We start from the raw sequence: 23009 nt of genomic DNA, 5'->3' as shown, positions 1-23009 counted from the left end.
ACTTTTTTTTCTTTTATAAAACTGCAAATACAGAAAAAAGCTTGGTGGAGAGGAATAAAAATGGAAGGAGATACAGCCAAACATTAAGAATGGTGTGGGAAGAGAGAATACAGGTAATTTTACTCTTCTATTTACTTTTGGGCATTTTCCACAGGTCCCATAACATGCATTCCTTTAATATTGGGAAATTTGATAAATGCAACATCGAAAGGGATGGTTTTCAAAATCACCAATGACAAGAGGGTATGATTTCAAACACAAATAATGACAAGAAGGAAAAAGAGAGGAGGAAAAGCCAAAGTGTTAAATATAGTGAGTTACAAGGTAATGTTTTGGTTTATTTTAATGTAATTAGAGAAGTTTAGGTTTAAGAATATGAAAATCTGTAAAGCTGATTATACTTTGAGTCACTGCTTACTTCTGTTAACCAACTCCATTACCACCCTTAAGTACCTTAAGTTAGATAGAAACTCCGAAGCCATCTAGCGATTTCTCAAAAACACGTATCCCTGGGGCCACCCCTGGGAGTTTCTAGTTCAGGAGGATTGGGGTGGAGTCTAGGAATCTTTCATGTGTTCAGCATATTCACTGGGTGATTCTATATTTGGGAATCCCTGCACTAAGCATCAGGGAAGCTTTCTGTCTTGAGAGCCCTTGAACTTCTTCAGGAAACTCTCTCTTACCTGCCCTTGGGTCATTACTGTTCCCGAAGTGTTGCTCTAGCTGCTGTGGTTGTGGCGGTCCCCTGGAGGGTTGGAGGGTTTGTGCGCAGAATCTAGAACCTTCAGAATCTAGAACCCAACAGACTGGCCCTTCTCCTCCCTTAGGCTTCCACGGACTTACTAGAACACCACAAGCTGTGCCACGCTGAGCTGGGCTCCTCACAGGCCACAGTCTTCACCGTGATACATTGGCTTAGTGTCACCACTGATTCAGAGCCTCTCATCCTGTGGTCATTGTCATTCAGCCTCTTTTTATAATGTTCTGCACTTGCTCCCCGTTGATGCAAGCTCTCAGAGCTTAACCTCTGTTCTGAGCATTTCCTCCTATTCCCCTGGAAGTCCCACCAGGTGGTAAACAAATGCCTCTATGTACCCTTCTCTGCATAGGCATCTCTTCTCTCTCCTCTTTTGTTTTGTTTTTTAAATCTGACTCTCTCCTGAGGCTACTTCTGTGGACCTCATTTGTTCAGATCTCAAGTGACCAGTAGGTGGTGTTAATATTCATCTGGAATCCCACCATCATTTCCCATCAGATCACTTACATTTTGGAGCAGGAAAAAAAAAAAACAAACAACCTAAGGAGAATGAGAACTCTGATTTTGGGAATCATGGCATCTAACTCAGTGTCTTTTTTGTTGTTGTTGTCATATAATGATTGACTTATAAGATATTTCTCAGATATCTTAAGTGTCAAGTGGCTTATATTCTTTCTCTCCATTCCAACATCTCCATGCCTGCCATCCTGGGTGACTTCCTTGGCTTTGTGGATGACCCATCTCTTAGCTACACTGATCCTGCCCTCCTCCTTCTCCATCATCCTACGGTTCCTATTCCAAGCTACAACCCTCCTACCCACCTTACCACCATCACACACAGCCAGTCTGCTCTCCAACACTAGGGAGCTGAATTTGATAACATAAAAACTTCAAGAAGCTCATTTATTCCTTTAGCTTAAGTCTAATATAAGAGCTACCCATATTTTGGCCCCTTTCTATTAGCCCTGAGAAACTCCCAAGCAGGAGATACCCTCAACCTCAAATGCACCAAAAGATAATGCACCAAACATGTTCCAGTATGTCAATACTCTCATTTTACCCTAGCCATTCTAACCATTCTGGATTTATTTCCTTCCCTAGCTAGACTAGAGCACATGGTTTACCAGTTTAATAATTCACTTCTCGGCATGAGTGCCTCCATCCCTTGTCTTTTACTTCTTCACCCCCTCTTAGAAATTTCCACCTCTGGGTCAGTCCAACCATCCACATTCTCTCCTCTTAACTATGTATTGCCTTAGAAATACTAGATCAACAAAAATCACAAGTGTGTCATTAAGAATTTCAGCTGGACCCATGTCCACTTCCCTCTCTTAACCCTCTCTGGCTCTTCCACATATATGCTGCTCTCCTTACCAGAGCCCTTCCCTTCATACAGGAGAACGTCTTGCTCCTACTTCGTGGAGAAGATCAAGACCCTCAAGAATGAATTTGGTATCCTCTTGCCTATGAACATATCTGCACAGTTGTATCTTTCCTTTCTTCTTTTCTGGCTCTTCTCCCCCAAGCAAATACCTTGACCTATATGTAAACTTCCTTCTGTAATTTGAAAAATCTTCACATCAACATCAAATACATTAGATCAGATATTTATTAAATACCAGGTACCAGGTGGGGCAATTGGGATATAGTGATAAATGGAATCCAGCTGCAGTTGATGCCTCTTTTCCCGTGAATTACACATTCCTCTTTTACTTACTTAATTACAGTGGGAGCTGCCACGTTACTGCCTGAATGGGTTAGAGTGGGCTAACCCAAGACTGACTCTCGGTCCTTTCACTGGGAAGTTCATAACTAAGACTGACAGTCAGAAGCAGACTGTAACAGGGTAACTGGGAAGTTTCTGGCAGTGGCCACTTTCTGCCATGTGGACTAGGACACAGAGCCATTGTGCAACAGATGTGAAATGGAGGCAGATTCAGAAAGATGGGCACAGACACGAGACTCTCCAAAAGATGATTTTCTGGGTTCTATAAAGCATTCCAGTTTCTAGTTCCATTCCTGAGGTCTGACTGCACCCTCGTCCTGAGATTCCAGGGTCCTTTCCATAAAATTTCTTTCTGCTTCAGACAGTATTTTGTGTTGGGTTTCTGTTGCTGGCAACCAAAAAGAAAGATCCTGTCATTCTTGCTGGAAAGCTGGACTGCTTCGTTTGGTGACTGCTTCTGGTGGGACCCAGCCATGTGTCCTTTGAGAAGAGAGAACTGGATAGCCATTGTCAGGATGTGGCTTCTTATTTCCAGTCTTCATTAAGGTGTTACAAGAACGACACATGCTCAAATATAGCGGAAAGCTGCCTGAAAACCACAGGGCCAGGGTGTAACTCTATTCTGTGAAGTCCTTTTTGCATATTGCTGGTTGCTTGAGACTACTGAGGTCAGATAATCATGGGCCTTGCTGAATGACAGCTGCCAAATTATCTACTACAGTGTTTCAAAGCTATCAATTATCCCCTTGCTCTCTTGAATCTTCAACACTTCCCTCTCTATTGGCTCCTTGGATCAGCAGTTAACTTCACTCCACTCTTAACAAAATCCATTCTAGACTTCCCAACTCTTTCTTCCTATTATAAGTAAACACCTTGGGGAAGTTGTTCATACTCAGTGACAAGCCATAGCAATCAGGTGGCCTTACTCCCTGCTGCAACTGCTCTTGTTAAGGTTGTCCATGACCACCTTAGCAGGAAATGTAACAGATGTTTTTCAGGTCTTACCTTACTTGACCTCTCCATCACTACGGACCACTCCTGCATTCCTGAAGCACTTTCTTCCCTTGGGTTCTGTGACACTACATGCTTCTGCTTTCCTTTTTATACGTCTGTTTCTTTGCAAGTTCTTTTTCTTTTCTGTACCTTAAATGTTTTGGTGTTCCCGGGTTTAATCCTAGTCCTAAATCTTCCTCTCTGGTCTGAAACTTTCCCGGGGCAATCTCAACCACTTCTTGGTGTTACTGTATATATTGGGGTATAATCCCAGCCCTCTCCCCACTATAATTAGAAGAGACAGAGTCATCTTATACTCTGACCTTTAAAAAAAAGTCCTTTGTATTACTGGATGTTCTCTCAATTATTTTGAACATCAGAATGCTCTTTGGGGGAACATGCAGCAGCATGAAATAAATCCATTTTGTGTTCATATAGAAGCCACCTGACAGAATTGGTAAGAAACAAAGAAATTTTACACAGATTTAGAAATAAGTTCCAAGGAGATATCTACCTTCAAATTTTCAAGTGTTGGATGTGCTCGAAAACAAGCCGTTAAGAGTCATCATAGAAAAAAAAATATAGATGAATATGGGTATAGGATAGATGATGTAGTGTCATTAGATACTGTAACCTGGAATAAAATTCTCAGTGACAATGTCACATATCAAGTCAAAAATTGAGGTGGAAGTAAAGATAATCTGTCTTGGGAAACCGTGTCAGAGACTCAAAATGTGACTCTGGTGATGATAAAAAGCCTGTGAAGAGTTTCTAGAAAATCATTTTTTAAAATTATATTTCATTAATAGTTTAAAGTATATAAGTGTAATTAAGTTAATGCATTAAATATTATCAGTAGATCTCTGATTATTTCATCTACATCTCCTAAAGTTCATAAATTTAAGCTGGCTACAAAGTTTTATTGCAGGTGGATTTTAATTGGGAAAATGGGGCACGCTCTGTACTCAAAGGCGTCTTATATTTAGGCATAGATAGGATATGCTGATGACTCACCTCCTGTCCAGTTCTCCCTGCTAAACCCCAGACCCAAATAACAGTTTACTGACACTTCTACTTAAATGTCCCTTAGGCACTTTAAATTAAACTTGTCCAAAGTTAAACTCACATTTCCTTGCATCTGCTCTTCTTCCTAATTCCCCTCTCAGTGAATGTCACCACCTTCATTCCGATGCCTAAGCTGAAATCTGAGTCACCCTCGCCTCCGGTCTCCCACACACACCTCTGTCGCTTCTATCTATCTCCTAAATCTCTCTCTTATCTGCTCACTCCTCTTAACTCCCTCTGCTTTACTCCAGGCCCCCACCATCTCCTCCCCAGACTACTCTGAACAAAACCGGAACTGGTTTCGTAGGTCTTGTCTCCTTCCAATCTACACTTCATGAAGCAGCCTGCGTGATTCTTCTAAAATGCAAATCCGATGTCAGTTCTCACTGCAGGATAGCTAACTCATCTTTGGATCAGTTTAGAGACTGATGTTTCTTCTCTAATTCCCCAACCCCACCCTCCCTCTGCCCCCACAAACAATTTAGTCAGGTTAGATGCTCTTACTGTTTCCCACACTCCTTATCTTTCCTTACCATAACATTCTTCACGCTTCTTTGTTACAACTCTTTCCTGCTAGACTGGGAACCTTGTCTATCTGGCTCACCATTGCGTTCCTTGAACACAGGGCAGAACATGAGACACGGTGTTTTATAAATATTAAAAGAACGAATGAATAATTTTATCTCAGCACCCAGCACAATATCTGGCAAAAAAAAAAAAATCTTCAATAATATTTGGTGCATTAAGAGGTTGTTGTGGAACTACAGATATATGATTAATTAAGCAACATGTAATGAGCAAAATTAATATTGTGTAGGCTTTGTCCTTAAGGAGCACATAGCCTTCTTAATTAGGCTTAATTCAGAGACGGCTCTCTAGAACAGGTGGCTTTGGGAGGAGAAAGGGAGAAATAAAAGTTCTTACCTAGGGAAATGTAAAGGGTGAGTGTAAAAATGTCAACACTTGGGTAGGAGAAAATCTTGTGCCTACCACATGGCTAACTCCTAGTTAAAATTTTCTGTGTCTAGGAAGTGTTCTATATTCGGACCTACTAGTCAGGGGGCTAGCTTTCTTCTTCGCTACCTTGGATACTGGTATTTGGCCAGGGAATCAGCTGCAGAATCTAATTACTGCCAGCAATTAAACACTGAAATATATTGCCTCTCTAAAGTTGGAAAATAATCCTTTTACTACAGAGAATAAGATTCTTACCAAGTTTTATCTTCATTGGCTTTATTAATTTTTCATTTAATTTTTATATCAAAGTATGCTTAGAATAAATTTCACAAGAATATTTGGTCTAGTTATTTTTGGCCTGCACTTTGATAACTTACTTATACCAACATACAAAGGCCAGTCTGTTTTCTTTGCTCTAAAACTTTCTTTGTGCTCTATTCCTTGAACATGGGCCTCAGGCTCTAACTTAGATGAAAAAAGTGTTAATTTCACAAACGGCTTAATATATCTCTGTAGATTAATAGTTTAGACTACATAAAATATGTTGATTAGCAGTATAAATGTGAATTGAAGTATTAGTTGAAAATCTTGTTGGGAGGATGAAAATGATAAATAAGAGTCCTAAGGAAAACTCTCAGAGATGCCTTATTAGAGAGAAGAGAGGTTAACGAATACAAATGTTGATTTTTTAGAGGGACTATCTACAATGTCAGTTACATTGCAATAAGAGGAGGAATCTGAATTCAAGTGTGTGCCTGGGGTTACTTTTCTTGAACTGATATAGGATCTATAACTTTTCATTTGGGCTTCCATCTATTAGTGGTTTATTAAAGTGAGCTTAATTAAAATTGCGGTTTAGTCACAAGTCAGAAGTACATGATTTAGTCACCCTATTTTACAGAAAGTGCTTTAAACTTTTTGACTTAACTCCAGTGTACATGATGGGCTGAGAAGTTAGTGGCACAGTTCACAAAAATGAAACATGAAAATCAGTCTGATATTTTATTAGCCACAACTCATAGTTCTTCTTTAAACTTCATTTTAGAAGTCACATACATTTTACAATTTTACCAACGAAAAATTTTCAGACTTAAAAAAGATATCTGAAAATTAACATTTGCAAGGCAATTTATGGTTTCCAAAGGGTTTTTCTCATTAATTATCTCAGAAAACTGAATAATCACATTATTCATGATGTGATTATTAAAGGTTAATTAAGCAAATACTTGTGAAGTAATTGGGAGGTAATCTATTTCTAATTTAACAGGTCAATCAGGGGTATTTAGGAAATATTTTTTCTGGTTAACAACTCTAACCAAAACAAAAAGATATTTAAACGGTTTCTCTGGTGGAAAACAATAAGCATGTTTGTTCTTTTAGGAGTCGATTGTTTCAAAGAACTGGGATGAGGGTTCCTAATTCTACCGTTTGGATGATCTAAGAGGTTTTATGAGGAGTCTGAGCTCTTCCCTCCTAATGTTAACGCAAACCTTATATTGCTTATTTTGGCGCTTCCCAATAAAAGAAAACATTTGAAGAAAATAATTACGAGAAGGCACGCAGGGATGTGGAAATCAGAGAAATAGCCATCTTCTCGTGGGAAGCAACACATTTTGGTTATTGACTATGCAGAGCAGTGAACAAAAATCCAACTCATGTGAACAAGGCAGGCTTGACTCTTGGAGCATTAACCACACAAAGGGATTTTCTTAAGTCTTCCATGGGTGCAGTTTATAAAATTAGCAGTGTTCCCATCAGCAGTGTAACTACAAACTGCTTTCCCCTAACTCTGGGAAGCCTGGGTGCTGCCTCACGATGACCAAGGGTTCAAAATCACATTCCTCTCGCTCCCGGTTTACCGGCGAACCGCGTCGTCTTCAGATTCGACAGAGCGAAGTGCCCCGCAGAGGCATAGGTAAAAGGTCTGCTACAGCTAGAGGATCAGCACCGGGACGCCCTCGGGCTCAGGCTCGGCCCCCGTTCGGGCTGGAGGGGTGGACGCCGGGCACCTTTGTCTGCGCCCTGCTTCCCTGGACCGGGGCCGAGCGACGCCGGTGGGCGCGCGGGCCCGGCAGTCCGGGCGGGCCCCGGCCCTTCCCGGGGAAGCGCGCGGCGAGGGCGGCCCGGCCTGGAAGCCGGAGGTCAGAGGCGGCGCGGTGGGCCCCCTCCCACGGGAGCCGCGCCAGGTCCCAGCAAGAGCCGGGCGGGATCGCTATTGTTTTTGGCGAGCACATAAATCCCGGCGCCGACCCTCTGCGCACCCAGGTTTCCTCCCGGAGGCCATTCGGTTTCCTCTGAGGCCCTATATAGAGGCCCTGGGCCCAGGCTGAGGAGAGGTGCGATCCCGCTCCGGCCTCCTGGACAAGCCCGAGCTTCGAGCGCCTCTCGCCCCCAGTCTCCGCAGCCCGAGGTGTCAGGGGAGGTGAGAAAGGGGTCGATTTCTCCCTGGGGCGCGGAGCCCGCGGCTGGGGCGCGCATGGACTAGGGGCTGCGGCGAGCGGGCGGCCGCGGCGAGGAGGAGGAGGATCCGCTTCTCCGGGGTTTCCCTGACGCCAGCAGCAGCGCCCGGCGCGCGCGCCCCGCTCCCGTCCGCGGCTCCGGGGGGAGGGGGAGGGGAGCGCCGCCGCGGCCGGCTAGGCGGCAGCCGGGATTGGAGCGGGGGCGGGCCGCGCACGGAGCCGAGGGGGTGCGGGCGAGGGAGGCGCGCGCTTGCGCGTGCGCGGGTGTGCGCGCCCCGGGCCCCCGCCCCCCACCCCCGCCGCCTGCGGTCTCCGCCCCCCTCGCGCTGGTGTGTGGAGCCGGAGTCGGCGGCGGGTGGCGGCGCCTGGAACCTGGAGACCGACCGCCCCCCACCCGCCCCGACTCAACCCGGGCCCGGAATGTACTGACTCTCCCCCCTCTCTGCCCTCCTCCCCTCTCCGCCCCCCTGCAGGAGGGAGGCGCCCCCGAGTCTCCCCTCCCGCGAGAGGGGCCGCGCGGGCCGGGCCGGGCGGAACAGTGGCGGCGGCGGCCGCGGGAGCCGAGCCTGCAGCGAGGGACCGGCTGAGGCGCGCGGGAGGGAAGGAGGCGAGGGCTCCGCGGCGCTGCCGCTGCCGCCGCCGCTGCCGCCGCTCGCGGGGCAGAGATGGCGGCGGAGCGGGGAGCCCGGCGACTCCTCAGCACCTCCTCCTTCTGGCTCTGCTGCTTGCTGCTGCTCGGGCGTCCGGCGCCCACCGCGGCCGCCAGGAGCGGCTCCCCGCCGCAGTCCCCAGGTAAGCGGGGCGCGGGCCCCGGAGGCGCGGGGTGGGGGCGGGGGCGCGGCACCCGCACCGCATCGGTGGCTGCGGTGTTTTTGTTTAGGATCCTGGAGGAAACGTGCAGGAACTTCTCTGCCTCGGCTCGGGTTGCCAAAGAGAAAGGGGGTAGCGCGGGGTGGAGAGTGAAGTAGGCGGGCGAGGGTGCCGCCGGGGGAGGGGCGGCCGCGGGGGCGCGTCGGGGGCTCCCGGGTCTAGTTCTGCGCTTTGTACCCGGAGGCAGGTTCACCCCTCGCCTCCCTCCCCTCCCTCCCCTCCCCCAGGCTCATCCCACTTGTAAGAGTGGGACATTCTTGTGCTCACACAAGCACCAGTAGAGGCCACTACACACCTCATTAAATAAACAATCGCAAGCCAATTCATTAATTTTCAGGAAAGGAAGGGGGAGGGGGGGCTCGAACTCCGCATTCCCTGGCTAGGGATTTCCCTGCCGAGGTCCCAGGGAAGCGCTGGCAGATCTCGAGGGACACCTCGTGAGGGGATGGTAGCCCCGAGGCTGCGGAAGAGAGAGGGTGTCTGAGGGGCACAATTGCCCCCTCACAACCGCTAGTGTTGACTTAACGATGAGGGCGCCTTGGAGAACCGCTCCAACTGATTATATCTGTTAGTGTTTCCGTTATAAAATGCTGCTTCTTTCCTGGGGATTACAACTCTATTTACAGCCTGGTAACTGCTCTTAACCTAGGGAATTGTCTGAGCACCGGATTTTAAGTACTCTATGTTTCCGAGTGGCAATGTATGTATTCAGCCCGAAAAGCGCTTTTCAGGTGTTATTTTTAAATATCATAGATTATTGAAATTACCTGCGTCCCTGTTTAAGGAGGCCAATGAACAGACGCCGAGCCTGCCTGTTAGAAGACCTTACAGGGTAGTTGAGGAGCGGGACACACTCAGCAGTTGAAGGGCAAATTAGCATGTAATCTGACTAAATTGTTTGACCAAGGTGGTGTATTGTAAAACTTGACAAAACTCTCACCTACTAGTATGAGATCTGAAATTTTTGCACTTGAACGTTGTCTGTTCAGGCACAGTGGCAGCTTTTAACCCCCAAGCCTTTACTTGTTTTTCGGATTCATACTGAATAGTACTTAAAATCACACTGCAAATGTAACTTGACTGATTAACTTTCTTTTGATTTTCTTGCAGAGTGTTATTAGCTCAAAAGAAAAGCTTTAAACCTGAACACCAGCGGGCTTTATCTAAACAGCCATATATAAACAATAGCGTTTTAGTATCAAACCTGCCCTTGCACATTCAGCCTATACCTGGGTTAGAATACACATTTTGGGCCTGAAATGTAGGTTTACTGATCCACCCTTTCTAGTTTTGTGGATGGTCAAGAGAAATGTAACTATTTTGGAAGACGGATTCCTTCATACTCTTAATTTTATATGTCGTTCCTATTATGTTTGTTTTAAGTAATTGGTGGAGATTCTTTAGAATTTTGTCAGGAATTCTGTAAGTAAATAAAATGCTAATAATTTTATTAGGTTAATAAAAGTCATGTAAGCAGTCTCTTAGAAGTGGTTGAAACATGTATTTCAACACTGATTCAATTGATGGCTTTTATTTTGTGACGGTGAGGTGCAGACATTGCTTAAATGTGTGTCCTGCTTTCATGGAGCTTCCAGTCTGGTGAATGGGTAGAAAAGATCTGTTAAACTACCAATTATGTAATTAAGCACTAGAAAGGAAAAGAATGGGTTTTGAGAAAGGGTATACTGCCAGGACCCAATCTAGTCTGGGTGTCAGGGTGTTGGAAAAGTGAGATCTGAAGGGGGAGGAGGTCTGGAGGTGGGGAGGCTCACAGCTAAGTCTGGAGGCTTAGTGGTATAAGTAGAGACTAGAGCACATATCTTGATTCCTGGTTCAGAGTATTTTGCATATGCCATCCTGCTTTATTTCTCATTTCTGCAATAAGAAGGGGCTGGTCAGTTCTGTTATAAGCTGCAGGGAGATGGAGGAAACGGAGAACTGAGTTAAGTGGCAACTGAAACAAGGGGTCGGTAGATCCCGTGTCATTTGTCAGTGGTTTTAATTTTTTATTTTTGTGAAGGGGTAGACGCAAACCTTTCTGTGGAGGATTACAGTGAGTAGGTGGTAGGGTGATGGAGGTATTTGGTAGAAAAGGGAGAAAATTAGGGTGTGGGACAGTGGGATAAATGTAGTGGTTTTCCAGTTTAGGGTAGACTTTGAGGAGGACAAAGGAGGGAGATGAACTAGTGATGAAAAATGGTCAGCTGTAGGGGCACCTGGGTGGCTCAGTGGGTCAAGCCTCTGCCTTCAGCTCGGGTCATGATCCCAGAGTCCCGGGATCGAGCCCCACATCGGGCTCTCTGCTCGGCAGGGAGCCTGCTTCCTCTCTCTCTCTGCCTGCTTCTCTGCCTACTTGTGATCTCTGTCTGTCAAATAAATAAATAAAAAAAATCTTTAAAAAAAATGGTCAGCTGTAGAGGGTTGGAAATGATTAGGCACACTGGCTGGTTTTAGGAAGGAAGGAGGGGAAGATTTCTGAGAATGAGTAGGGACATCGGGAAAGAAGTCAGGACAGAGCAGCCTGCCTGTGCTGTGCAAGGCTTCTCTAATCAGAGTGAGGGCTAAGGAATGGTGATGCGGTAGAATTGAGATGCAAGAATGGGAAAAGTAGGGAAGTCAGTATTGAGAGGTCAGATGAAATCAGTTTGAATTTAAAGCAGACCAGATGGCACCTGGGTGGCTCAGTTGGTTAAGCTACTGCCTTCTATTCAGTCCCAGGGTCAAGTCCTGCATCAGGCTCCCTAACATTACCCCTCTCATGCTCTCTCTCCCTCATTCTCTCTCTCAAATAAATATATAAATAAAATCTTAAAAAAAAAAAATGAAGTAGACTAGATGAGCTATTTCCAGTTTCTTCAGCAACTTTCTATATGCCAAGAGCAGAATTAGTGAAGTTTTAATCTTGTGTTGGTTTTTTTATGAGTTACATGAAATATGTAGAAACCTTTTAAAAAACTTTACTAGAGTAATTGAATATTCTATTCCTTGGTCAGAATGCAAAAAAGTGTTGGGGCAATGTCGTAATGATGGTGAGGCTAACCTTATTCTAGTCTTCAGGGGTGTACTGTAGCTACATTTCTCCTTTATGGGAACAATCCTGGTCAACATCCCACATGGATGTCACTATCTGTCTGAATCATTGACTTGATGATGTGATTTGTTACCTCACAGGGTGGTCTGTTCCTGTTTTGAATAACTTTTGCCAGTAAACACCACTTTATGCTGCACTTTTAACTTTAATTTTCAACCTTCCCACTCTTCTTGATTTTTTTTTCCCCTTTTCTCACCTTTTTCGGCATCACTCTATTAATTCATCTTTTGTGATCAGTTCATTATTTGTTATTCAGGTTTTTCTTTCACTCCCTTATTAAATGTTGGCATCAAAGATGATCTCCTGTCTTGTCTTTATTGCTGCCTGTAAGCTAATGACTGTCCTGTCCACTCTTCTTTATGTGCCATTCAGTAGCTTCTCTGAATAGGCACCTTACGTTACACAAGAACAAAGGTAAACTTATTTTTGCTCCCCTCCCCTCCTCCTTCACTCATCCCCTTTCTGTAGACAATAACAAACCAATTCCTGGCCCTGGGCTCTCACATTTTTGAATGATTGCATAGACTTGTCTTCCTGCATTACCTGTTTTGGGCATCTCTGTGCGCCATTCAGCCAAGCTGAGATCTAGAAGTCATCCTGGATCCTCCCCTTTCTCTCATTCTTATAGCCCATACTTCTATTTGATTTTTACCTCCTAGATATTTCTTGAATCTGAATCTTTTCATCATCATCCCCACCTAGACTAACAATAGTAGCTTTGTAATTCATCTCTTTATCTCTGCTCTTACCCTGCAGACATCTGTCTTCCCCCCGCCGGAATGTCCTTTTCTGAGTATGCCATACTTCTACTTAAAATATCTTATTCGTGTTCCACAGCTTCAGTGTCAGAGTCCTTGGCATGAGGATCGTGAGGCCTTTTGTGTTCTTTACCACTGGCCTCTCCCATCCTGAATTTAAAGCCTCATCTCTTGGCACCTCTAATGTGTATACCTGGTGTTCCACCGCTTTGGGTTTATTGCAGAGCTTCATGTCCCCATGCCTTTGACATGCTGTCCTCCTCCTTTTCCTCCTCTTCCTCCTCCTCCTGCTGCTGCTTCTTCCCCCTCCTTCCCTCCCCCTCTCCTTTCTCTTCTTCTTTGTCCTTTCTTCCTGTTAATGCCACTTCTCACCTTGTCTACTTCTGAGATTCCTGTTCATCATTCAGTGAGTTTTTCTCTGCTATTCCCCTGCCCAAAGAGAGTTAGAGTTGTTATTAGCTGTGTTCTCATAGCTTTCCAAGTACTTGTCACTTTGAAGTCTCATGTCACTTACTTTCTTGACTCCTCAACTTGTCTGGACCTCTTGACGATTGGGACTTCTCTTATTTACCTTTTGTGTACCTGGTGTAGCAGAAGCATCTGGAGCAGAGTGGATAACTGGTAAATGCTGATTGAATGTTGAATTGGCTTTGTTTTTATCCTTTAGGGCCATATATATGCACAAGTCTGATTTCTTTGTGTGATGGCCTTTCACACATTTAATGACAACATTTGTGTATGTGCAAGTATGCCACTTTCCCTTCCTTATCTAAGTGAGTTACCCTTTGTTCCTTCAGCCACTCTTCACATTACTTACTTTTCTGACCCTTTGTGAACTTGGCCATCCTCACCTGGATATGCTGCAGTTTTAATGTTTATTAGTTTTGTCGCCTTTGGAAAGATGAGTGATTTTACTGAGTCTTCTGTAGACAGAGACTGATACCCTGCTCTGCTTGCCTAACAGGATGAGATATAAAAGAATTTGTAGATTTCCAGGCAGAATGTTCAAAGGACATAAGAAATGTGGCTATTCTTACCTAGCACGCTGTATGAAAATTAGTATGTGATGTGGGATAGTGAAAAAAGACCTAGGATATGTGGCAGAGGATTTGGGATTCACTCATGGTCCATAGCTCCTCTTGTATCTGTTGAGGGCTGTAGGTAACCTTGCTTACCTAAATGGATTGTCAGCAAAATGAAATATAAAACTGCTTATAAACTGTAAAGTGCTGTATCTTTGTGGGATGGTTTTATTATTTCTTTTTGAAACTTCAAAAAATACTATAATTCTATTAAACTTTTTGGAAGTGTAGATTTTTTTTCTGTTGGCTTAATTGATCATTGTTGGTTTATGGTTTTTCTCTACACTAATAAATGTTGGGATAACATTAATCTCATTATATATGGTGCTCTAGGCCCTATTTAATAGTCATTTCCCTGGGGTGCTTGGGTGGCTCAGCCATCAACATCTGCCTTGACCTCAGGTCAAGATCCCAGAGTCCTGGGATCGAGCCCCACGTCAGCCCCACATTGGGTTCCCTGCTCAGGGGAAGCCTGCTTCTCCTTCTCCCACTCCCTCTGCTTGTGTTCCCTCACTGTCTCTCTCTGTCAAGTAAATAAATAAAATCTTAAAATAATAGTCATTTCCCAAACACTTTACTTTATTAATGACTTCTGCGTGATTGGGAGGTATTTATCATGTCATTGGTAGGGGTTTTGGCTTCTAGGTAAAATTGTATGACTAATAGGAGAACAGAAGATATGACCATAGGTAAGATCAAGTTGACCAGATAGCTACCTGAGGTAATGAAAAGTCTAGTGTTGATGATTTTACAAAATTGAATTTGTCATGGAACATAAGCCAGTGAAAGATATTAAAATATAACCCCAATTTTGGATTCATTAAAATGAGTTTGATTAAGAAATTTTGGAAATAGAGACTAAAGTCATTTAGACCCACTAGTGTAATTTTGTCATATTTCTTTCTAATCTCTCTTAATGTAACACATCAGTGTTACATTATAATCATAATGTATATACGACTTTAAATGTAGATGTTCTGTCTTAACATTATGCCAGCTTTTGGTTGCTTTATTATCTTTAAATTATTTTTAAAATTTATTTTAAAATATGTAAATATATGTTTGAAGTAAAACGACATGGAAGTAAAGTATCACTTCTACCTTTTTACCCTTGTATGTATAATTGTATTTTTTACATATAAACAGGAACATACTATTTACTGCTTTTCAACTTGATCTTTGTTTTAAACAGTGTGTTGGAGATCTTTCCAGGATGTATAGACTTTTCTATAACCATTATTGAAAATGTCTGTATAATACTGCAGTGAATGAACATGGGGTTAACAGCGACAAATTAGAGTAGTATTTATCGAACATTCACTGAACTCAAGGTACTGTGCCAACCTTTTCTACATGCATTAATTCTTTCACCTTGTGAGGGAGATAGTAACATCCCCCCATTCTACAGATGAGGTAACTGAGTCTCACTTATTAAGTGACCAAAGGTCCCACAGCTCTCTTGTGGAGAAATTGTCATTTGAATCCAGGTCTTTTCAGCTCCAAAGCTTATGCTCTTTATTTTACTGCATGCTGCTTCTAATTATTTATTTTCCTGTTATGGGTGGATGTTGAAGTTGTTTTTGGTATTTTGCTATCATAAAAAATGCTATCATGAATATCTTTCTGCATATGGTGTTTCCCTTCTATTTTTTGGATCCCCACATAGGGAATTACTGGTGAAAGATCATTTTTGTGTGCATATGAGAGTCAAGTATCCATTTATTATACACGAGTAATGATACCATTAAGAGTAATACCATTTGCTAGTACTTCTACAACTTTTTCAAGGTATATTCACCTTTAATTGTGAACTTTGAATACTTCAGTCCATTTTTAAAATGGAGGTCCTTAGCTTCTCTGCTTCGTCTATTAACTGCAGAGGTTAATTACCTAATTAATAGGTAATCTCAAAGGTCCCTTCTCCCTCCAAGTTTCTATAACTCTGAAGTCTATAATCTTGAGCCGTGGCTATCTAAATGGCCTTGGTTCAGTTCTTGTGTTTGAACACTGCTCCTTTCTATTCTTGGATGCGAGAATTAACCTTTTGTCATTCTCTGGAGCTCCAGTTATGGCACATCTTCTTTTTCTGACATGAAGTTGAACGTGATTAGGGAAATCTTTTAAGTTGCTTGTAAACAGGATTGTGTATGATTTTATATAAAAATAACTTTGTGGCCGATTTCAAGAAATAAAGATTTAAGTGTTGCGAAATTGTGAGATATTTTAAGTTGTAGGGTTCCTGGAAATAGTAGATGCTTACTCTCAGGCTTTGTGAGTGATATATGTAAATTGCCCAGGTTATAGATGCTGGAATGAGCAGGTTGTGATTCCTTCTTTTGATACCCTCATGTAAAGAAAGGAGAGAGAGAGGTAGTAGTTATATATGTTTAACTTTATGGAAATCAGTGCTTGAATTCTCCTTGAAAGGAGTTAGCATTTGGGCAGTCCGAAAGTCAAATGTGTGTTTTTTTTTTTTGCTTTTCCTCTTAGAAATAACCATGAAAATACCTTCTTTAAAATGATTTCATAGCAAGATTTTTTTTTAATAGCGAGAATTTTTAAATTTAATTTTCCAGTCAGTTTATCTATAGCCAAAACTAAAAATTTAGGTAATTTTGGCTAGTTGCAAACATTTTATCAATGGTTAATTGTGCACAAAGCTATAAACTGTGGAGATACTAAGATGAATTGGACATGGTTACTATCCTTAGTATGCCTTGGTCTAATAGCAGAGATAAGACATCCCCACAGGTAATAGATACCTTGATTTGGAGGGAGAAACGGTCATTACTGCCGTGGGTGGAAAAACAGATTCTGGAATCACTGCGTTCCTGTTAATAGAGTAATAGTTCTGCTTTCTTTCATAATTTTGGTTCGTAGCTTTTGAGTATTCTAGTTTTACCAAGTCAGTAGACTAGAAGTCTCAGAGGAAGTTGTTTTTCATTTCTTCTAAGTGAAATGGTTACTGGAATGTTTGAATATATGAGAATTCTAATAATGGCGCCATCTGAGGGGGCAGCTACTTCTATGTCCGTGGGAAATGTGGAGATTGATTATACTGGTTTTCAGAATTTATTATTGGTCAGTAATAGCCAATAAAACTTGGTGATGAGTCCTGAGCAGAGTGAATTTTTAACATGATACTACATGGAAACTGGATACAGAATATTGTTTTTTAGCTGTAGAGGAAGTGAAAAAAAAAATCACCTGGGGGCGCCTTCGTGGCTCAGTCAGGTAAGCATCTGCCTTTGCTCAGGTTGTGATTCCAGGGTCCAAGATCAAGCCTTGCATTGGGCTTCCTGCTTATCCAGGAGCCTGCTTCTCCCTCTCCCTCTGCCCCTCTTTCTGCTCATGCACGCTTTTTCAACACTCTCTCTTTCTCTCAAATAAATAACTAACTAAATAAATAAAATATTAAAAAAAAAACCCAACTAGACTTATTTTGTTATATAAGGTCTAGTTAAGATAATAACATTATAATTTATAAATTTAGGGACAGAATCACAAATTATGTTCTATTGATAACGTTTTATTCATAGCATAACTTTTAATGCAGCAACTAAAATTTAAGGGATTTTTTGTTAATTCTTCAAAACATTTGAAATTTGAGGTGGCTTTTCATAAACTATGTGTAGTATTAATATCTAAGGGATTGTTACACTTCTTATGGCAATAACCCCCTTATTAATAGCCTCCTCACCTACATAGAATTCACCCATATGCACCCTTACCTTTAGAATACAACTGAAGACTAGGGAATGAGAGAAATTAGTTTTCAAAGTCCGTGCACCAAAGTTTCTCGGAGTCCCAAAGGTTCTGTTTAGAGCCTATTTCTCTTTAATTCATGTGGATTTCTAACAGATTGTACTATCTGATTTCTAAGCCCGTTGCTGATCAAAAGTGGGTAGAGGCTATCTTGGGAATGTCCCCTAACAACAGCAAGTTGTGACCTTTGTAAGGAAGGAGATTTAAAATAAACATAAGAATGCGCAGATCTTCCCTTAAGCAGAAATAATTGTCTCAGCCATGTTGAAGAAAGTTTCTTTCCCTCTCTGTCACTGCTAATGGATTTTGCCTGCCCTTTGCCCTTTCTTTGCCCGTTATACTATAGATACAGTTGCTGTTTGGGAGATCTGTCCAACCTTCCAAATATCTGGAGTCTCATCTCACCTCAAAACAGTATGGGCCAGGTTGACACCTGAGGTGGAGAATAGGAAATGTGAATAGGAAGAGAGGTGAGGTGGCAGGACATGAAAATGAAAACGAAAACAGTATAAAACTTCAAACAATATGTAAAATAAAAAGTGAAATCATACATTTCAACCTTCTCCCCAGGGATAATTACTTTTAATATCTATGGACTTCTTTCTTTTTTTCTTTCTTTCTTTTAAATATTTTATTTAATTATTTGAGAGTTGAGGACGGGCAGTAGGAGAGGGACAAGCAGACTCCCAGGTGAGCAGGGGCAACACAGGGCTCTATCCGAGCACTCTGGGATTATGACCTGAGGTGAAGGCAGACACTTAACCAACTGAGTCATCCAGGTGCCTTGGAATTTCTGTTTTATATGTACAGTTAAATATTTTAAACATATAATACATATATAACAACTAATGCATATATAAACTGAAAGTTGGGTTATACTGTCTTCAAGCTTGTTTTAAAGACATCTTTCCATGTAAGTACATACAAATTTATCACAGCTATTTTGATAGCCGTATGGTATTTTATAAGACATATAATACTTAATATAACCGGTTCCAATTTGCTCCTAATTTTTTTATTGCAGACATATGCAGTCAACCCATTTTTACAAATATCTTTGTGTACATGTTCAAATATACTATAGAATGAGTTTGTAGATCTAGAATTGTAGGGTAAAAGAGCATGTGTATTAAAATATTTGATAGTTATTTCCAGATTGTTCTCCAAAAGGCTGATTTACTCCTTTCAACAGCGAGTGAGAGAGTACCTGTTTCCCCACATATTTGCCAAATAGTAGTTACTTTCAGACTTCTTAGTCTTGACAGTTTGATAGACAAAAAAAGCGTATCTCTTTGAATTTTATATTTTAAAATTGTTAATGGAATTGAGCATCTTTTCAGATTTTTATTGGTGGTTTGTTTCTGAAAACTGTTCAGGTCTTTTGTTCATATTCTTATATTCATTCTTGAATCTTAGGTTCATTTATAAATATAAATTAAACAATACATAATTAAGAATAGGAACAGTTTTAAATTTTATAATTTTCAAAACACTCATTGTTTGCGATTTTTAACTTAATGAGAAGCGAACTGAGTAGTTAAGTCAGTCTGCTTATCTGACTTCTGCTAACCCCTGCTCGTGTTCACTTGATATGGATTCATAAGCTTTCAAGCTGTTCTATTTTATTCACTGATTTGAGTGAAAATGGGAATTGAAACAGGTCCAATACCTCTTTTAAGACAGGATGAGAAACTTCGGCTTAGAGTAAGTTCAGTTAATCAAATACTTGAATGCCAGTTTGGCTCAAGGTACTGAAGTGGTTTCAAGTGGAAAATGGATGAAGAATGTAGCAGAAGAAACAAGTTCAAGGGACAGGATATTACTTCCATTCTGGACACCTTGAGTCTGAGATGCTAGCAGAACATCTCTGTAAAGGCCTCGCAGAATTAGGCTCAGGTGAGAAGTCTGACTAGGTGTCTTGGCTAGAAATATAGGTTCAGGAATTATCTGGATAGATGTTCGTCATGAGGGTAGATCATATCACTAAGGAAAAAGGAAACAGAGGGCAAAGACTGGAGCATACACCCATAGTAGGGTGTCCTAAGGAAGGGAAATATTACCTTGTCTACAGAAGAAAAGTACCTAGAGTCAACATAATAAAGCTGACTCCACTTACGGATATCTTATTCACAAATCTCGATATGAATAAATGGGATAGTGCCAAAGTAATACTGATTCTTTTCCTTACCCCCATGTGCATGGTGTGGCCTTAGGTTAGAGTGCTAGAGAAGGAAAGGGGAAGCTTACAAGGACAATTCTGAACAACTTTAAGTTAAAAAAAACACAAACACGCATATTCATTTACCATCCTTTTGGACTGAGGTACGAGATGAATGAGTAGATACGTGTTCATCTTAGAGCCTGGTTTATCTGAATCACTTATTAAATGTAAACCATTGTTATTGTTTTTTGTATTTTATAAACGATGAAGAGCCTTGCTAAAAATATATGAAAGTTAACTTGTGCTTATATAATTTGTTTTATATTTTTACTTGATGGATGTGTATAAATGTTAAATTGTTAGATTGTTAAATGAGGGTGCATATGTTGAGGATGATGGAAGATTTTAGTTTTGAGCAGTTGGTTAAATTTCTTAGAGGAGGTAGGACTTGACCTGGTTTTAAAGGCACAGAGAGGCTTTTTAGATGGGTCGGGGTTTTTTTGACAAGAAGGTTGAAGTGAAGAGCAGTAAGAGTTGAGGCTCAGTAAAGGCAAATTCAGTTGAAATGTTCTTGATCAGTGACCCATTTCTTGAAAGGTTCATTTTTTTATTCTGAAATTTATCACTTGTTATGAAGTGGAGGGGTGATTATTAGATGATGAAGTCATAGGCCAGATCATCTTTTAAAGATTGCAGTGCTGAGAAAGAAGCTGGAGACGGTGCTTGTTGCAATTTTTAATGCCTGAAAATTAACCTTATCATTCCATGTCTCCTTCTTAAGATTTTGTTTATTTTCTGCAAGATGTTGTGGGCATCTTTTGTGAAACATTGATTTCTCTGGAGTTCGTTCAAAGTCATAGAAAGAAGTTTTGGAATAATGGGTCTTATGGCGTTCTGAGGAGTTAATTTTTGCCACTTTTTGAAGAAATCTTTGCTTTTTAAAAAATTTTGTGGCAGTTTTGCGGAAGAGTGAATATGTCTTACTTCAGAGTAGCTGTAGTCAAGTAGAGGTTTTGCAGCTTCAGAATCAGTCGTTAACATTTGTGGGAGGACATATCAGATGACTTGTGCTACTAACACAATTGTGCTGCTAACTTGGTAGTTCCATTTTGTTCACACTTAAGTTTTAAAATTTGCCTTTGCATATGCATATTAACTTGACCTTGACATAAATTCCTGTATCACAGTCTTTTTCTTTCAGAACTCAGCGGATAGTTCTCCCTGTATCCCCCACATTCAATATTGTACATAGTAATAATATCTACATCTTTTTAATTTTTAAATCTGTATAATTGTAGAATTTTTATTATTATTATTATTTTTAGTGTTGTGGACTTTGAGATACATAATTTTCACCAGGGTGAGACAAGGTGGGAGTTTATTAATTTATGTTTTTTTCCAACCTGGTACAGTGGAGCTGCATTTTAGTTAGGCATTAGATTTAAAGTCAGCAAATAATATGAAAACCACATATTATCATATTTCCCTTCAACATACGTTAGGAAAGTCCCACATTGGACTTTTGATAAGCACTGAATGAAGGGGAGCACTTGCATTTATATTGTTCAGAAACATTTTTTTAAAACTCTGGAATTGTGGTTTGATGAGATGGTCATACTAAGGCACACCAGAGCTGAGCTCAAGTGGGAGAACAGGTTCATGTCTCAGATTGCGCGCTCCTACTGAATGGCAGGGAGAAGAGCTTGTTCTACCTAAATTGTTTCACATTTTCTCCTCATATATGGTTGAATTCTACTAACTTAAAATGTCTGTATGATGTGACTTCTCTGTTTAGTGAGTCTTTTCTTTTGAATGTACACGTCTCTATTAGGGTAGGACAATTTTCTTTTATTTCTTTATTACCTATACTCTGTTTTCTTTTCTTGGATTTCCAGAGATACTTGCTCTCTTGTCTCTTTCCTCTGTGACACTCTGTTTCTCCTTTTTTTTTGCATACACATTGAGAATTTTATTTTTCTGGTGAATGGACTCATCATTATCTCTAGTCATGCTATTTACCTTAAATCTACTTTTTCTGATACTAATATAGCTCTATCTGCTGACCTTTGGTTTGTGTTTGTTTCCATCCTTTTATTTTCAGCCTTTTATAATCTTATATTTATGTTGCTTATGTAGCATATCGTTGGGTTCTCTTTTTTATTTATTCTGACAGTTTTTGTCCTTTAATTAGAATGTTCAGTCTATTTATATTTAATGATATATTAATGATATATTCAGTTGTTATATATGGCTTTAAATCTTCTGTTTTATTATTTACTATTTGTTTTGCCTGTTCTGTGTTCTCCTTTCTCTCCTTTCTTGCCTTCTTTTGATTATTTTCAGTTGTGCAGTTTTTTCCTGCTTTTTAGCTTACGGTGTATATTCTTTTGCTATTCATTTAATGGTTCCTAAATTCATCTTTGACTTCTTTTACTTTTTATTGGACAATGCAGAACCTTTTAGAATACCTTAATTCTATTTGTCCTTCTCCTCTGGTTTTTGTTATTCTCGTTAATGTATTTTAGTTCTCTTTATACTTAAGATTTATAAGATATTATTATTTTATAAGTCATTCATTTAGATCTACACATATATTTACTTTCTTAGTGCTTTTCATTTCCTTCTGCATCTCTGAACTTCTCTCTGGGATCACTTCTTAGGCCTGGAGTATTTAGTATTTAGTTAGGAGTTAGGTTTGTTGGAGGTGAATTCATTCATATTTTATCTGTTTGAAAACATCTTTATTTCACCTTCAATTTTTTTGGCAGGGGAGGCACTGGGTGTAGAATTCTAGTGTATAGAATTCCGCCCTTTAAATATGCTATTCCATTGTGTGCTGTGCTCCCATCATTTCTAATGAGAAGTCAGCTATAGTCTTAATTTCCTCTTTTTTAGATAATGTGCTTCTCTCCCTCCTTCCCTCTTTGATCACTTTTAAGATTTGCTCTTTCTCTGTGGTTTTCAGAAATGTGACTGTGATGTGCTTAGTTGTGTTTCTTTGTATTTATCCTGCTTGTTGAGCTTCTTGTATCTGTGGGATGATCACTGTTGTCTGTTTTGAAAAGTTCTTGGGCATTATCTTTTCAAATATTTCTTCTTTCCCATTGGAGAAGTTCACTTAGGTCTTTGAATCCTCATCACACTGAAGGGATCAGAAGGCCTATGGGTTTTTGTAGCTTCTCTGCCCTGTTTGGGTTGTTAGGTTAAGAGCAACAGTCTCTTGTGACTTTGTACATTTTAAACAGTCAGGACTCTTTTTATTGATTTTATTATATTATTAGTTATAGAATTTCCATTCCATTTTCTTATATAGTATCTAGGTTCC

General features: G+C 40.9%; 1 protein-coding gene across 8 annotated transcripts in view; it reads left to right on the top strand.

Moving 5' to 3' along the window:
• Positions 1-8258: 8258 nt before the first annotated feature.
• Positions 8259-23009, top strand: part of NEO1 (neogenin 1) — a 235749-nt gene continuing 220998 nt past the window's right edge. For 4 of the 8 annotated variants that reach the window (XM_059180450.1, XM_059180449.1, XM_059180447.1 and 1 more), the window contains exon 1: positions 8261-8749. In XM_059180450.1, coding sequence (XP_059036433.1) covers positions 8623-8749 — 127 coding nt within the window. In that variant the 5' untranslated portion in view covers positions 8261-8622. Of the gene's footprint in view, positions 8750-23009 lie in introns of all 8 variants that reach the window. The other 4 variants (XM_059180452.1, XM_059180451.1, XM_059180448.1 and 1 more) reach the window with 2 other exon arrangements.

The sequence above is a fragment of the Mustela lutreola genome, chromosome 7 (genome assembly GCF_030435805.1).
Source record: "Mustela lutreola isolate mMusLut2 chromosome 7, mMusLut2.pri, whole genome shotgun sequence".
Lineage (NCBI taxonomy): Eukaryota > Metazoa > Chordata > Mammalia > Carnivora > Mustelidae > Mustela > Mustela lutreola.
This window is presented reverse-complemented; position numbering and strand designations above follow the sequence as displayed.